This window comes from Lygodium microphyllum, chromosome 10 (genome assembly GCF_053477565.2).
Source record: "Lygodium microphyllum isolate KBCC chromosome 10, Lygodium_microphyllum_v1.1.10, whole genome shotgun sequence".
NCBI classification, from domain to species: domain Eukaryota; kingdom Viridiplantae; phylum Streptophyta; class Polypodiopsida; order Schizaeales; family Lygodiaceae; genus Lygodium; species Lygodium microphyllum.
In genome coordinates, this window is record NC_141144.1 from 127,716,248 (window position 1) to 127,734,477 (window position 18,230).

Sequence of the window (18,230 nt, forward strand, 5' to 3'; positions counted from 1 at the left end):
TTTCGTAAGGCCCTATTCGAGAGCCCCCCAGGCTGCCAGTAAGAGAGAGACCGTCAGCCGGTGATCTGGAACCCCCAGGTTAGAGATTGGGAAGGGGTACAGATTGGTGAGGGCCCCCACATCTAGTAGGCTGGTTGGGAGGCCAGCCCAGCTCGTATCGTCAGGACATGGCAGGAGGTGTACAGGATGGTGGACGACGAGGTGCTACAGCAAGTATCAGGCTTCCAGAGAGGAGTGGAGTTGAGGAGAAGGGAGATAGACGCATCAATACCTCAGGAGTGGCTTGCTCCCTTGATACGAGAGTCGATAGAGCTTGGGGAGGTATGGGCCGTTAGGTTCTCACGAGCAGGTATCCCCCTAGAGGTGGTAGGTAGAGTGGGCAGCGCTCCACCTCGAACCTTCTTCACCGTGCAGGAGGGGGGGTGTTTGGCCCTTGACAGAGGGAAGTAGGACGCGAGGGGATAGCTGTCCTTTCATGGAGGAGGATTTGGGTGATTGGCCTTCAGGGGAAGACATAGTGGCTAGATCCCTATGTCTTCTGGAAGGAGCTCAGGGAGTAGCGCCTCTGGATTTGGGAGGGTAGGCCACTTGATGAGTTGGAGTGGAATCCGGGAGAGTGGCTATGGCCGGCCACTGCGGTTGCCAAGAAGCCATCGAGGTTCCTGGAGTACACTGCCTGGATTGGCAGACATGTATTGATGTAGGAGGACATGGATTGGGCACCATCATGTAGCAAGCACTGGGCGGAGCACAGCTTCACGGAGCCTTTCCGACGGTTCTTTTGGCGCCGCCTATGGGATAGATGGAGGCCGAGGAGGGTATCGTATTTCTTATGGTAGGTGGCACATGGAGGCTTGGCGGTGGGAAGTTGGCTGGTCTAGATGCAGGAGGAAGGTTGTAAGCGCCGCACGCAACAGCGTCTAGAAACCCCAAAGCGCTGCCTTTGGTCGTGTGAGGGGGCATAGCTCATGTGGAGAGGAGCATGCCGCATCCTTCGCTGTATAGCACCCAACCTTGGATGTATCTCATGGGGAGCTTTCTGCTGGCAGGTAATCAGCCAAGGCCGTCAGCTTCTGTATGAGGTCAAGATGTAGGACATGATATTCATTATTGAGGTAGGGTCGTGCACAGTGGTCGGTTTGGAGGCTCTATCCATCCGCCAGGTACTAGAGCCCACAGTAGACCGCTTTGAGGTATGGGAGATCACAGGGAGTTTTAGTGGATGGCATATCTAGAAGGCGCGATGTTAGGAGGCTTTTGACGTAGAGAGACTCTCAGTACATGCGACCTTAGCAGAGCTCTGGACCTCTATCATCCACTCCCTTCGCGGCCAATGGGACTAGGTGCAAGGTGAGTCCAGGGTTCGTCAGAAGCTCCGTTGTCATTTCATGCGCACTTGGGGCGGCCAAGACCCATTTTTCATGATGCAGGCAGGCAGCCCTAGATGACGATACACCCCCCCCTCCATGGCTTCTTGCCCCCATCCCCCCTAGACCGCCTTGAGAGGCTTGTACATCTTATATATCTGTGACTCTGCATTAGCTCTAGCTAGTCTGTTGAGCATCAACACTTCCTTGTATTCAGGTTTTTTTTTGAAGTAATATAATTAGCCACACTTTATTTGCAAAAAGAGAAATAAAGGCTAAAGCAAGGGCAAATAGCAGGATGTTACTTGCTTTCAATATGGGTGTAAATTGCATAAAAAGCCCTATTGTCGGTACTATAAGAAAGAGCAAGAGAGAAACAAACAAGGGAAGAAAAAGAAGAATGACAAGAAAGATGATGAGAACTCTTTCTTAAAAGAAGTTGCAAATGCAAATGTTGCATCTAGTGTGGTCATTGAAGAGCTCTCTGACAGTGAAGAGATACTTGTTGCAGCCTCATGTAATGATGTAGATGTTATGGCAGTAGCAGGTGATATGCACATCACCAAAAAGGAGGTGATTGATGCCTAACTTTCAGCTCATGATGGGCTGTGCCAATCATGGATAGTGGACAACAGTGGCTCTTTTCATGTTACTTTCTCTTTGGAGTCATTTTTTGAATACACAGCAGGTTGCCTAGGCAAGGTTTACTTGGGCAACAATTATGCATGTGAAATAGAGAGTGTAGGTACTTCACTTGGCCCTTGAAAATTGCCAAGAGCTGATTTTAGAGGATGTCTGATATATACCTAGCATAAAGAAAAGTCTATTGTTAGTTGGGTAGCTTGATGCAGGAGGATATTTTACTACCTTTGGTGGTGGAACTTGGAAGGTCCACAAGGGCTCCATGCTCTTTGTTAAAGTTAACAAACATGGGAGTTTGTATTATTTGCATCGTAAAACATTACCTGACAGGTTTTTCCGTGGTTGAAATTCATTCACAGATGGAACTTTGGCATAAAAGACTTGGCCATATGAGCCAGAAAGGCGTTCAGATTCTCTCCTCTTTAGGGAGATTTGATGTAAAAGACTCTAGTCTCAATTTTTGTAATGATTACATATATGGAAAACATGTGAAGTCTCCTTATTACTCTGGTGTTGTTAAGAAGTCCAATGCTTTTGACTTAGTACACTCTGGTATGTGCACTATGCCTGTTAATTCACATGGGGGTGTACAATACTTTGTCACTTTTATTGATGATTTTAGTAGAAAGGCATGGGTGTATGTGTTAAAGACCAAAAAGGAAGTGTTGGATGCTTTTAAAAGGTTCCATGCCTCTGTTACCACACAGAAAGGGCTTAAATTAAAAGCTATAAGAATGAATAATAGGGACGAGTATGTTTCTAATGAGTTTAAAAGGTTCTGTGAGATGCATGGCATTAAGAGGGAATTGACAGCCCCTCACAATCCTATATCAAATGGCGTGGCTGAAAGATATAATCACACACTTTGTGAGTGAGTTAGATGCACGCTATCCATAACTAATTTCCCACAGCAGTTTTGGGGAGAGGCTCTTAAAACTGCAGTTCATGTATGCAATCGTTCTCCCAATCGTGCATTGGAAAATGGCATTCCTGAAGAGGTTTGGTTTGACAAACCTGCTTTATATGACCATTTGCGTGTTTTTGGTGATGATGCCTTTGTGCATGTTTGTGTAACTCATAGGACTAAACTAGACATGAAATCCATCAAGGGCATCTTTATGGGATACGGAGATGAGGGAGAGATGGGTTATAGGGTTTGGCTTCCTCAGGACAAGAAGATAGTACGCAGCCAAGACATAGTATTTATTGAGGCAAAGTTGCTAAAAAATGCTACACATGGTGACCTTGACAAAAATAAGATCAAATTTGGGCATGAACAGCCAGCCATTCAGCAACCATTAACTGAAGATTTTGTCCCTTTTGATGCTGAAAATAAGCAGCAATTTATTGTGTTACAGCTAGAAGATAATGGACAACAAATAGATGCACAGGATGGAATAGGACAGCAAGAAGAACCTGGTGACTGATTTTCAACATTTTCTTGCTGCTATAACCTGTTCTTCTTGCTGTAACAAATAGCAGCAAGAAAATGTTGAAAATCAGCCACCAGGTGATGGTATGCACATATCTGTGTTGAGCTAAAACACGTTTTTAAGCTGATTAGCATTCTTAAACAGCCCCAAAATGCACTTAATTAATGAAAAAACCCTAAAAAGGGGAGCAGTCCAAGAGAGTTTCCGTGATCTCCCAAAAACCCTAACTTTTTGGGCATCCTTCTACATCTATAAATAGACAGACTGCCCCCATTCAACCTTATTCCGTATGTGCAGGTTTCACACTCTCTAGTGCAGATTTCAGTCATCAGCCTTCTCCCACATGGCTGTCCAGCCCTCATGATTGCTGCTACTCCATCCGTGTTTGCTCCTACTACTAGTGCCTTCATCCATGCTGACGTCAATTGCTGGCGACATCATCATCTGTTGCGATTTGATCATCTAGTCATCGCCAGCCACATCAAACACTATTTTAGCCTGCGTTTGCACCTGTGCAGTCTAGGCGTCAGCTGTTCATCATCTTGCGGCAGTTTCAGATCTGCGTTTGTTGTCTCGGACAGCCGCCAGCCATCACACACTCTCCTACTGTTTGTGTTTGCTGATAAGCATTTGTTGTCACTTGTGTTTATAGCATCTACCTCCTTAGACACTTCGACTGGTGGTCACAGACTTGGGATCTGTCTCCGGTGGACGTCACTCTTCGATATTGGTTTGCCCTTGAGCACACAATACACTCTTATATTCATTTACAAGATTCATTCACTTGAGAGTTGTGTTCTCTCTCTTCCTTATTTTGTTTGTGTTTGAGTTTGTGTGTTTGAGTTTTTGAGTTTTGCGTTTAGGGTTTGAGTTTTGCTCTCTATGTCTGTGTCTGTCTATTTGTGTTTCTGTCGTGGTCATACACTCTGTGTTTCCTCAGTGCAAACCCTAGCAGTTTTTTTCACATGGTATCAGAGCCGGTGCTCTTGTAAAGAGTATCTTGTGGATATTGTGGAGAGCTAGTCTTTGTGCGAGGTACACAATACGACTTGTAACCGAATCACAATGTCCCAAACACCTTCTTTTCCAATTCTATGATATCCTATCAGGCTTCTCCATCAATCTAGGCCTTGAGACAACATTATGGACTTGGTGAGGAGAACGACACTCTGGTTTCATCTTCACCTTCTTTTTCTACTCCTATTCCAGATTTCACTAATATGACAGAAGAGAACTTTGAGGAGTACTATCGCAACAAGTACGGTGATGTTTACACCTCTTCTACTAGCTTTGCTACCACATTCAGACCGGTTGGTAAGGCTGGCCACCTCTCCGATCATGGAGGACACGCGGTATTCGGAATGTTTGGTGATCCATCTTCGTCATCTCAGCTAGGTCCAATGTCAGGTTTGTACAATCCTTTTGTGTTGCATGAATCAAAACCCTCGCCTGTTTCTTCTTTTGAGGTATAGGATCCGGATGACTTTGCATATGTGAACTTTAATAGAGGGGGCTCACGAAGTAGACAGAATTCAGGTACATCTACAGCTTCAATTTCATTTGAGCATGTCTCACGCACTTCTCACTTCCCTCCCATCCCACCCTGTTCTATATCACACCTTGATCACCTCTCATCATCTTTCCAAAACCTTGGATTACACTCCACATCTGTATCACACACCATAGGAGTTGGATCTTCCATCTCCGCTACTAGCACCTTCTCCTTCTCTACCCCATTCCCTACCTCTTTGCGCCATGGTACTTCATTAGGGGGAATGCCACCCTTTAACATAGTGCCTCTCACCTTTCAGCAAATGAGCACACCCATAGCTCCTGGGTCGATTGTGATGGGTATCCCCCTCATTATCCCCAGCTTCACATCTCACACGACCACTTGAACGTAGGGGTTTCCATCCTCAGCTTATGGTGCGTCTTCACTCTCCTTGGGTTACACCTACACAGGGATTCCCATCTTCTCCTCCCTGTGTTCCCAGACCACCTCCTTGGGGTACTCATGTGGCTACCATGTCCATGCCTAGTCAGCCCATTCCTACCTATGGATCCACCTTGCGGACTACCCGATTGCCTAGTGGGCACTCTGGGGTCCATTCCCAAGTGTACTCCACTTCCCCATCTTACGCGCAGTACACTGTTTCACACTATCCATCTCCGAGCACTACCACTCCTGTTGCAACGGCCAAGAATGCCTTCACGGATAAGACACGTTTTAACGGGTTAAATTTCACCACTTGGTCGAATTTCATGCAACAAGTGCTTGAGTCTCAGGGTCTTTGGGACCTCATCATTGGTCTAGAGCCTATGCCGGACTCGCCCTGATGACATCCGTCAATGGAGAGCTCACAATGCCATAACCAATTTTCAGCTGATGCAAGGATTGCTTCCTGAGTTTCGCTCTCAGTTGCAGCACTTTCCGCTCACGTCAGAGTGTTGGAATCACCTTCTCGATCGCTATGCGGCTCAAGATGGTACTCGGCGCATCAATCTCGACTTTGAGCTTCAAGAGTTCTCTATTAAGGAAAGGGGTGATCTAAAAGTCAAGTTGGCTGAATATAGGCGGCAGAGTTTGCCACTATTGGCTCTCCAAAGTGAGATGACGATCAGGTTATATTCTTCTTGAATAAGTTGCCCTAAAAGTACTTTAATTTCATTCAACACATCATCTCCCAATCTCGATTGCCAACCTTCTACGAGTTTGAGCGCCAGTTCTTGTGTTACGCGAGGTTGCATGATCAAGTCCACAAGAAATCCTCATCACTGTCTTATTCAAAGCAGAGGGGGTTGGTTGCTTCTTCTTTGGGAGGGAAAACCACCAGTGGCTAGAACTCACAAGATGAGAAGGCAAGCCAATCAAAGGGTGACTCCTCTTTCTTAGATGGACCCAAAAAATCTAGACCTATTTGGCGGCTACTCCCTAAGAAAAATTGGTTTTGCACACACTGCCAAAGAGCAGGCTATGTGGACGAGGAGTGTCGCTCCAAGGCCCAAGGTCTTCCACCTAAAAAGCCTCGGCAAACTACTGCGATTGCACAGTCCAGTGGGGTACGCCTTCCGCTCCTGCTTCATCTGCTACTTTAGCACCCGTTGTTGCTACTAGACATGTTGCTCAAGTACTGAGGGATTGGCTGATTGGTTTGCAGGTTGTGATCCCATTGCACTTCATGCATCCATCTCATCTTCCTTTCCACCTCGTGAGGCGTTTCCTTGGCAGAGCCTTGTTGTTAGACGATGGTGGCCACCTTCTTAGACTAGTATGTCTCTAGGTTCTTTCGAATACCCTAGGTCAGTCTAGCATTCATTTTTCGCACTCTTAGGTTGGGCCCATAGGATTCATTATCCTTAGCTTTTCCATTGTTTTGTCTTTCGCTGCATTTGCTCATATATATACACATTCATTGCATTTATTTTGAGTTAGATTTGTTTCTGTTATGTTTTTCTTTGGAGAGTCTCACCATCGACTTTTGTGTTTGCAGATTCTCATCTCTTTTGCAGGGTTTTGTCTTTTAGTGTAGGGCTTACTTGCAGATTGCTTTGGTTCTACCTGGGCTAGAGACGTGGGGATGCGCACCATTCCTTTCATGGTTTCATCATCCTAGGAGTGCTTGCTCTTCTTCCAACATGGCGGTTTCCCCTCTCGAGGTGGATCGCGTAGCATGTCTCTCGATGCTATCATGGCGGTGACTTCTACCTTGCTCTTCTAGTAGGGTGTTTCATTCAGTTCATCCAATTCATCTTCTTTCATTCCTTATGGTTCTCGGCACCATATCAAGACCGACATCAAGCTTCTTTTCCTTCTTTGGCATCTACATTTAGGTTGAGAGGGGGTTCCTACCCTTCTTGGTATTCTACAGGCTTCAACACTTTGTCTTCGATATCGGCTTCTTCCCCTTGTTGTACCTTATCCTTTGCATTGCATGATTTCATCATCCTTGTACTAGGGTGCTTGGGCAAGTGAACAATTTCCCCACGAGGGACACTGTCCAGGTGGCACCTGTTGCATAAGCATTCTTCAGCATGTAGCATACTTTGCATCTCATTGTACAGAGCACCACTTGAGCGGATCCTAAGTTGTTTCCACCAACGGCTGTTGTTACCACACCACCATCCTTCTTTATCACATGGATATCTCATCACCTATTTTTCCTCATTATCCACACCCTGAGTGAATGGGTAAGCTTGTACTATTTTGTGATGTGTTGGGTGCACCCTCCCTACTTCCGTCTTTTGGGTTAGTATTCCTCAATCGGCTGTCTCCCATAAAATTTAACTCTTAAAAAAAAAAAAAGTTCAATGTGGTTCCATGCGCCTTTGTAGGACTTGACAAGCACCCTTTGTCCGATGTCCATTCCTCTTTGGGGTGACTACTTGGATTCCCTTGGTAAGATAACCATCGCCTTTGTAGTCTTGGTAGGCCATTGGGCAGCCGACATGCACCTTTTATCCGATTTGGGGTGGGACGCCTTGGGATAAGTTAACATCACAGTGGTTGGCCTAACATTTTAGCTCAGTTTTGGGCCTGAGAGGGGGGTTGTTGAGCTAAAATACGCTTTTCAGCTGATTAACATTCTTAAACAGTCCCAAAACACACTTAATTAATGAAAATCCCTAAAAAGGGGAGCGGTCCAAGAGAGTTTCAGCGGTCTCCCAAAAACCCTAATTTTTGGGGCACCCTTCTACATCTATAAATAGATAGGTTGTCCCCATTCAGCCTTATTCCGTCTGTGCAAGTTTCACACTCTCCAGTGCAGATTTCAGCCATCAGTCTCCTCCCACGTGGCTGTCCAGACTGTTGCCACTCCATCCGTGTTTGCTCTTGCTACTGACACTTTCATCCATGCTAATGTCAGCTATTGGCGACATCATCGTTTGCTGCGATCTGATCATCTAGTCATCGCTAGCCACATCAGATACTATTTCAGCCTGCGTTTGCATCTGCACAGCCTAGGCGTCAGGTTTTAATCATCCTGCGGCAGTTTTAGATCCGCATTTGTTGTCTGGGACAGCTGCCAGTCATCACACACCCCCCTACTATTTGTGTTTGCTGATCAGCATTTGTTGTCACTTGCATTTACAGCATCTACTATTGGGATAAAGGCCCGTTTTCACATGCGTATATAGTACACACACATTATTCAGTTGTACATGTGAATGCACCCTTATATGTCCCAAGTATTAATACATTTTATTCTTTGTGTACCAACACATTGTTGGTACACTAAAAAAAAAACTAATTGTACTTTCACTCTTTCTCTTTAACTCTCGATCACTCTCACCCCTCGAACGGCTATTCATTCCCAGTTGAGTCACAACAACTGGTATCAGAGCAAGGTTTGTGCGTGTTTTCCGAGTCGACAGATATAACTGACAGGCGATATGCAATCAACAAGTGAAGAAGACCAACAAACGTGTAGAAGAAGACGTGTGGCGTGATTACGTTGCAGACCAACGTCAACGGGGCAGTGGGCGCCAACTGTAGAGCACATGGGCACCAAACGCAATACTCTAGCACCAGCACGCCAGCGGACAGGGAGCATTGAGTCGCTCATAGCCAGATGCCACACGACAAGTCAAGCGCGGCCGCATCCGGGTGCCACTTAGCAAACAGGCGGCGTCACGCGACTTGCTTGATGGGTCCCAACGGACCCCCCGGGTGGTCATTCCATCATTTAAAAAAAAAAAACTTTATTTACTTTCAAATTTCTTTTGAATTCCTTCCTTTGACCGAGGTTCACGCGTGGAAGCACGGATCACAGATTTGTGCGAATTTGGCCCAAAAATTTAGGGCTTTTCCTAGTTTTGATCTTGTCCAGGCTTGACAGTGACATTCCAGGAAGAAATTGCAGGCATTGTGCGTAGTGACCTCAATCAAATTGGGGATTTTGCCAAATTTGTCAAAATTTCGCTCATTTGAGTAACATTTCTTGACATTGAACCCTAGAAAATTGGGGCTTTGTATGTATTGGTAAAATTTTGCTCAGCTGTGTGAGATTGGCTAAAATCTATGCACTGTTGGACCTGAAATTTTGGGCCTTTGTGCAGAATTTGGTAAATTTCTGCAGTTTTTTGCCCATGTGGTGGCCGGTTCATGTACAAATAGCAGAGATTTATTACTGTTTGAGGAAGAACAGCAGTGTGTTTGCTTGTTCAGCTTCTGCTTCTACAATCAGGGGCATTTACTGTCATGTTCATGATAAGATGGCTGCAACTTCTTCCAGTTCAGATATCAAGAGTTAATGGAAATCAAACGATTTGATGGTCATTGCTTGGACCTTTGGAAAGATCGTATGCAGGGCATATTGTTCCTAAAGGATTGTGAGGATGCTTTGTAGGAAGATAAATCCGCACAAATGTCTGATGCAGATTGGGCTAGAGTAAACAAAAAGGCAGTGGCTTACATTAAGATGGGTGTCATTGATGACATCTTGACAGACAGATTACCAAGGTTGATGTGATTGATGTGTGTTTTGCTATGTTCAACGCAAGCAGTTATAGAAAGGTGTATCTTGGAAATAACCATGCTTGCAGCATTGATGGGATTGGCACTGTACACTTGTCTTTAGATAATGGGCAAGAGCTTGTGTTGAAAGATGTCAAATATGTGCCTGGCATTAAAAAGAGTTTACTATCTGTTGGTCAGCTTGACTTGCATGGTTACACTACACTGTTTGGTGGTGGTTTGTGGAAAGTGAAAAAGGGTTCCATGCTGATTGCAAAAGGAACCAAGAAGGGCACTTTGTATTGTTTGCACTGTAAAGCCTTGAATGGCAAGTTTCATGTAGTTGCTGAAATTGGTTGTCATTTGGAGTTATGGCATAAGAGATTAGGCCATATGAGCTAGAAAGGAATTGATGTCCTTACCTCTTTGAAGAGGGCTGATGGAAAAGGCTTTAAACTTGACTTTTGTAATGAGTGTCAGTTTGGAAAGCAAATAAAAAATTCATTTTACTCTGGTGTCTCTCGTAAGTCCAATGTCTTGGACTTGGTGCATTTTGATATATGTAGTATGCTCGTGAAATCGTTGGGTGGTATTGCATGTTTTATCTCCTTTCTTGATAATTGTTCCAAAAAGATTTGGGTATACCTGTTGCAAAAGAAAAGTAAAGTGTTTGCTGTTTTTAAAACTTTTCATGTATTTGTGATCACTCAGACAGGTAGAAAGCTGAAATGCTTGAGAACTGATAATGGGGGTGAGTTCACATCCACTGAATTCAAGTCCTTTTGTGACTTGCATGGAATTAAGAGGGAGCTTATAACTCCTTACAGCCCTTCTTCAAATGGGGTGACTGAAATATATAATAGGACTTTATGTGAAAGAGTGTGGTACATGCTGTCCACTGCTAATCTCCCTCATTAATTTTGGGGAGAGGCACTTAAAACCGCGGTTCACATTTGCAACCGCTCTCCAAACAGGTCCTTAAATAATGGCATCCTTGAGGAGGTTTGGTCTGGCAAATCGGTCTCATATGACCATTTACGTATATTTGGCTATGATGCTTTTGTGCATGTTCGAGATGAACTAAGGAACAAACTTGACCCAAAATCTACCAAAGGCATTTTCATGGGCTATGGTGATGAGGGTGAATTTGGCTACAGAGTGTGGTCACCTCAATCCAGGAAAATTATTCGCAGCCGTGATGTTGTGTTTAATGAGGCAAAATTGCTGAAAGGTATAGTCTCTAATGAAGATATGAAAAAGGTTAAATTTCAGAATTTGCAGCCACCTATTAATTCTGAGGATGAGCTTCATGGTGCTGTACCATAAGCTGAAATTGATGATCAACCAATTATTTTCGAGCCAGATGATAATGGACAGCAAACAGGAGCACAAGGAGGTCATGGACAGCAAGATAGACTTGCTGATTATGAAAATGCAGGTGCTGGTAATGAAAATGAAGGTGTTGTACAACATGAACAACATGCTGAAAATGGCTTACAACAGCCAATAAATGTTGAAAATAACATACCTCCAGATGTAGACCCAATTCTTGAAAATGTTGATCATTGGGTATGCAGGTTTACACGCATAAGAAGGCAACTATATAGGTTTGACCCCTCCTTGCATTATGTGATGCTTACAGATGAGGGTGAGCCTCTTACATACAAAGAGGGACTAAATAGACACTTGGATGCATTATCAGCTTTTTGCAGAGATAGAGATCTTAAGGTGAACCTTGGGAAAACTAAAGTTATGGTATTTAACACTTCAGCTGCTTGGGTGACAAGAGCTGAGCACTAGGTTACTTTTGATAGAGAGCCAGTGGAGATGGCTAGGCAGTATGTCTATTTGGGGGTCACATTGAAGGGACCACAGTTCTCTTGGAGAGAGACATTAGAGGCTCGTTTGGCAAAAGCATATGCAGCCTTAGCTGCATTGGAGAGGCGATGTGCTTACATACAATTTCATGAGCCGCACACCAAACTGTGGCTTTTTGACACCCTGGTTACACCCACACTCCTAAATGGGGCAGCTATTTGGGGTCCGAGTCTCTTTCACACGAGGAGACAGCCTTTGGGAGACCAGGATGGACCAGAGAAGGAATACTATGACGGGTGGGAGCATATGGAAAGACCAGTGGTCATGATGATCTCACATATGATACGAGCGAAGAGCTCAACCCCACATGAGATTATCAGAGCTGAGTTGGAAGCATCACCCATGGTGGCTGAGGCCTTGGTCCAGGCAGTGACTTTCATACATAGACTATTGGAGCTCCCCCAAGATAGATACCCACCGCTAGCCCTGGCCTCCTCTAGACAACTAGCAGCAGATGGTGACAGACATTGTTGGTATGCTCAGATGAGTACATGGATGAGTCTACATGGGTTGCAGATTGACAGACTACCCCTCTTTGACTATAGCTTGGATTGCCCTACACTTGACCTGAGCCGATCAGAGCTAAACCATGTGATTAGAGCAGACATACTGAAATTAGATACGGAGAAGACCTGGATCCGACCCCCCTTCCCCCATGGCACGAGGATGGCATACTACCAGACCCACTTCCTTAAGGTATCTGAGGATGGTTTCATCACCCGACCCAATTACATGGACACACAGCTGCCCCATGGACTATGCACAGTTATTGGTCAGATCTGCACCTCATCCCACCACTTGAGGATTGAGACAGGCAGATGGGAGGGTATACAGACAGAAGAATGCATATGCCCACTATGCGACAGAGAGCCAGAGACAGAGGAATACTACATCTGCCGATGCACTGTATATTATGACATACGAGGTAGATACCACTGTTTTTTTCGAGAGGGTTTTGGACCTTTGAGACGGATCATGCAGTTTGAGGATCAGAGATGCTTGGGATTCTTCCTCTTGGAGCTCCAGAGGCGCAGAGCAACAATTCTACGGAGTAGGAGGCCCCCATAGCTTGGCTCACATAGACAGAGAGCAATCACTGACTTTTTCACTGATACACGACAAAGTATGGCAGATACCACTACTACTACCACACAGCCTTCAGGAATACATCATCATTGGACCTCATCTTCTGTAGGTGTCCCTTTGGATAGAGCAGTGGCACTTAGCCGGTCTAGGTGCCCACGTCCACCCGGACGAAGGCCTAGACATCCATACCACAGACAAATTAAAGCCATCATTGAGCGCCATAGGAGACAGATGCCAAGACGCCTCAGCCATGCAGAGATACACCTCCTTAGAGAACATACATATCATTGATGGAGAGTTTTCCTTTCTCTACTCTCACTTTCAGATCATTGACATGTTTTCCTTTTATAGGACACTATTTCATTTTTTTTTAGTCTTATAGGCATGTTTTTCATCTTTTTCTCGTTCCAGATGAGAAACACACCATCATTGTATGTATTGCTTTGGTCTCATAGGCCACATTGGCCTTTTAGAGACGTTAATATATACTCTTACTCTTACTCTATTCTCTCTCTCTAATTGATGGAATAACACTACACATGGTTCAACCCTAGTATAGTCCCATCATATAGTTATTTTCAGTATTGTTTCATAGGCCACCCACTTATTTGTAATGTTATCTTTACCTTACTGATGAGATGACATTAGACATGGATGTACTCTAGATTTTGTCTCATAGGCCACATTGGCCTTATGTAGACATTAATATATCTTTCTTTTCTTTTCTTTCTAATTGATTGAAGAAAACAACTCATGCAACAAAAATTCTCCCTCCTTTCTCTCTCCACGACTAATCCACCATCGTTCTCTCTCTCCACCATGAGAGTCTTCTTCTCTCCACGATCCTAGACTAGCGCTGGAGTCTTCAAGACAGCTTGCAGCAGAGGGAGATAGACCGTGTTGGTATGCACACATGAGCACGTGACTGAATTTACATGGCACGAGTGCAGATAGACTACTGCCATTTGATTACAGCCTCGACTGCCCTACTTTGAGCCTTAGTCATACAGAGCTGAGTAGTGTAATCAGGGCAGACATCACTAAAGTAGGGATAGAAAGGACTTGTTCCAAGCCCCCTTTCCCATTAGGCACAAAAACAGCACAATACCAAATTCACTTTTTGCAGCTTTCTCATGACGGTTTCATAGTGAGGCCTAGATACATGGATGCTTAACTTTCCCATGGACTCCGAGTTGCTATTGGTCAGATCCGCACCTCATTGTATCACGTGATGATTGAGACAAGTCGATGGAGCCATATTGCAGCTGATGAGAGGATGTGCCATCTTTGTGGATGGGAGCCAGAAATGGAGGAGCACTACATTTGTAGATGTACTGTATACTATGATATCCGAGGCCGCTATCATTGCCTCTTTAAGGAGGGCTTTGGACCACTAAGACACGTGATGGACTATGAGGACCAAAGATGTTTGGGCCTTTTCTTGTTGGAGCTCCAACGGCACAAAGCATTATTGTTACGGGATAGGAGGTGACCCCAGCATTATCCACCCCTCTAGAGAGCAGTTACAATGACTAGTTCAGCGTAGCTGAACCCCCAGCCACGACCACCCCAAACACTACATCTCCTACTGATAGGCGTGCCCATATGTGCCACATTCGCTTCACGATTGCACATTACAGAGGCAGATTGGCATGGTGACTGAGTCGGAGGTAGCTTGCAGAGTCTTATTGGATTCCATAGATTGAGGGGAAGATACTCTACCCTCTTGATCTTTTTAAACTTAGTTTTTTTCCAACTTTTTCAGTTTCCATACATCTCATTCCAATATACCATGTAAACTTACACATAAATTTTATCTCTTCTTATTTGATGAGAGATGATGATACCAGTTGTACTGGTCATGGTCTCATAGGCCACTCTAGCCTTTTAGAGACGTTAATAGATTTTTCTTTTTTTCTTTTTTTCTCTCTCCAATGCCCATCATGTAGAATCAATGTTAAATCTTAATGTTAAAGTTAAAAGAAATGTTAAAAGGAATGCTAACATTAAATGTTAATATAATAACAATTAATTCTAGATACATCAAATATTGAGTCGACATAGAAAGCATTGTCAATCAATGGTCTAATGCTTATTTAGGCAAACAAGATTTTGGTCTCCAATGATAGTCTATCATAGTCTTGGAGTGGTAGCTCCTTGGACTCCAATCACTGTTGAAAAAATCTTGTGCACAAGCATTGACTCCACACAAAACCCGAGCATGGGTATGAAACTAAAAAAATACCTTGCTTTCATATCCACCATCCACAACACGTATTCCCCCTCCATGCCTCTCTTACCAACAGTTTTCCACACCACCCTTAACGAGATAAAGGCATACTTGTAAGGCATGAACCATCATAATTCCATGAGCAAAAGTGGTTTTGTGCATGTCATCAGATCTTGCGTCCAATTGCAAGTTGATGCTCTGATACCAATGATACGTTCCTCTAGGATCCAACCTACACACTAGACACGACACAAGCGGAACTCAATGTAAAAGGGATTGAACATCAAACTTACCTCCCAGCCGGAGAGCCAAACAAGTTCACCCTTGAGCCTAGGAGCTAGCAACACTCTAGGCCATGACCACATCCCAAGGGTTGGCGTCCCAGGATCCATACCACCAACCCACACCATCTTGGTGTACGGATGTGTTGGCCAACAGGCCAAGAGTTGCGAAGAGTCGTGATCACACAATGATATGCCCAATAGGGCCTTGAGTCTTTTGAATAGGACGGAGTTGCCTAACCTTGAAGCACCCTTACTGCATGCAAACTAAGTCACTTCGTAACTGCCGTGACCAATGCATATTGAGTTCCTTTTATAGAATAGGTTGGAGCTACAAGATTGTCTAGAGTGTCGTGCAAAATGGCTAAAATGCCTTTTTGAGGCTATTTTAATGACCGAAAAATGGCCCCCCAAAAAATTAGAGGCAAGTTTTGGTAGCTTAACATGGCAGCCTTTAGATAATAGCCTGGTCAAGTACACAGCTGGATAGATACAAGGGTGGTAATGAGAAAGTGGCAGTGGCAGAGGGTGACAAGATGGCTAGGCTACACCAGAGAAGTGGGACCAGATGTTGTGTTGGGTAAGTTCAACCAGGCTGTCTAACAATCCTGTAGGACTTGCCATGTGCCACAATGGTTAGCAGCCCTAAAAGGGTTCCCCTCCCTTCACCACCACTCCACTTCATCATCATCAAGGCAACCACATCCTTCCTCTCCTGAGAATCCTAGAGGTGTGTGCAGCGGGCTAAAACTCCGCAGACTGCTGAAGTTACAGCATTTGTGTGGCGGATTGAAATGTTCACAGCGTTTTTGGATAGTCAGGTAAAGTTGTGGCAGGGTTCCCGTCTAAGTATGAAGATCAATTGTTGGTCTTAAAGTTGATTTTGCTAGGTTTGTTTGGGTTATGCATGTCCATTTATATTCTAGAAAGGATGTATATGGATGGACACAAACTGCTGTCAGAACCACAAACTTGGCACTCAATGATTGAAATTCTGTCTAGCGAATACAGAGAACCCCTGTCAGATTGTCCCTTTGGAAAATTTTCAAGTCGTAATGATTGCTTAAACACCTATTTCGGAGTAGCCCTTTAACTGATTCATGTTTGGTCTTTCAGCTGTTAAGTATGGATATTTGAGTATTCAACAGCTGGCATGGGCTTACTAACTTGAGATAGCTTGCATTTGGACATTCGAATATATCAGAAAATTTGCTGAAATCAACTACTAGCATGTGCCTTGCATAGTCCTTGTCAACACTCCTAAGCTGAAATAGGTGTGGGGAGCATCCTTAAGGAAAGAATGCTCCAGTTTTGAGCAAATGCCTTTAGAATTTATTAAACATCATAGTATAGAGATAATGTTCAACCTGTTTTTGTGAGCTATTCCAATAAAATTGACTTTTTCATAAGATAGTTAAAGAAGATTAACTCATATGAGATTATTTTCATTATGCTTTTTGCATATCAAATGCTGCTGGAAATTCAAAGATTCACATTTTAAAGCATATGTCATGGCCATCATGTTTACTGCTAACTGGTGTATGTATATTGTCTTATGACTTGCAACTATGGACACACTGAAACTTACACCAGTTTGAATTTTCAATAGAATTTGAGATACATTGACATACTCAGAATTTTTCCTGCATGTCAATGGCAGGTGTCTTTCGGGATGATCAGATAGATCAGGTGGATGAGATGTATGGACGTAGAAAAAAAAGGCGTGTGGAAGAAACTTCTGTAGCCTCTGTCATGGAGGGTACTAGTAGAGCTCTCGAAAGTACTTTGGTAAGGGTTGTTCAGGCACAGATTGATGCATACAATCGAAACAGTGAGCTAGATAGAATCCAGAGGCAAACAATCAATCAATCATTGGTAGGAGTCCTTGAGAAACTTGCAGAATCTGTCAGCAGGGTGGCTGAAAGGCTTTAAGCTTCTGTTTAGCAGGAGCAAACAAGGTCCCTTTCATTTCAAATGTATTCAGTTCTGCCATTTTGCATTATCAATTCCTCATTATTTTGATTTTGATGAAGCCATAAAAAGAATTATATGACAACATATAGTCTATATAAATTTGTTACACAGAGACCTGGCTCTATGAAGTTTATAAATGTCAACTTTAACAACTCAAGTGCATATGCTAATGATGAAACTCGACAATGCCCTTCTAAGATGTCTGTTAGTAACCATTGTTTCATCTCATTGCTATTTGTGTGAATGCAGAATATGAATAGGCTTTTTGCAATGCCCTATGGGGCAATGCTAGATATTAAGACGCATTGCTTTTTCCACATTTGTTTAGGTTATGGGGCAGTTGTTTTTGCATGTAAGAAGAGGTGGCTACTAAAGCGATCCTGTGGCCTTATAGAGGTTCCCATCTTCAAGCTAGACCTGCTTGAGATATTTGAAGATGCAGATCTACTAGCTCTCAAGAGATGTAAAAGTATTTTTGCTACACACATCACACCCACACGTGCATGTGCACATTCTTTTCACGTGAATGAGTCGAATGTATCTTTTCAAAGTAAATAGGTCTTATGTTCAATGAGAACACAACACAAATCAAAGCATTTAGGAAAGGTGAATGAGTACTTTTTTTTTTTTTGCAAGTAAAATGTGGCTGATTATATTACTCATAAAAACTGATTACAACAGAGTGCTCATGCTCAACAGACTAGCTGGAGCTGATGCAAAGTCACCAATACATCATGTATACAAGCCTCTCAAGGCGGTCTGGGGGGGATGGGGTCAAGAAGCCATGGGGGGGGGCTATATCACCAACTGGGGCTGTTTGTCTGCATCATGAAGAATAGACCCTAGCTGCCCCAACTGCGCATAAAGTGACCTCAGAGCTCCTGA

At 43.9% G+C, this 18,230-nt stretch overlaps 1 protein-coding gene across 1 annotated transcript in view; it reads left to right on the forward strand.

The window, feature by feature from the left end:
* LOC148030550 (uncharacterized) overlaps positions 1-17,518 on the forward strand; it is an 88,882-nt gene extending 71,364 nt beyond the window's left edge. The window contains exon 2 of the mRNA XM_087687270.1: positions 17,032-17,518. Within this exon, the coding sequence (XP_087543396.1) occupies positions 17,032-17,303 (272 nt within the window). The 3' untranslated portion in view covers positions 17,304-17,518. The remainder of the gene's footprint in view (positions 1-17,031) is intronic.
* The last annotated feature ends 712 nt before the right edge of the window (positions 17,519-18,230 follow it).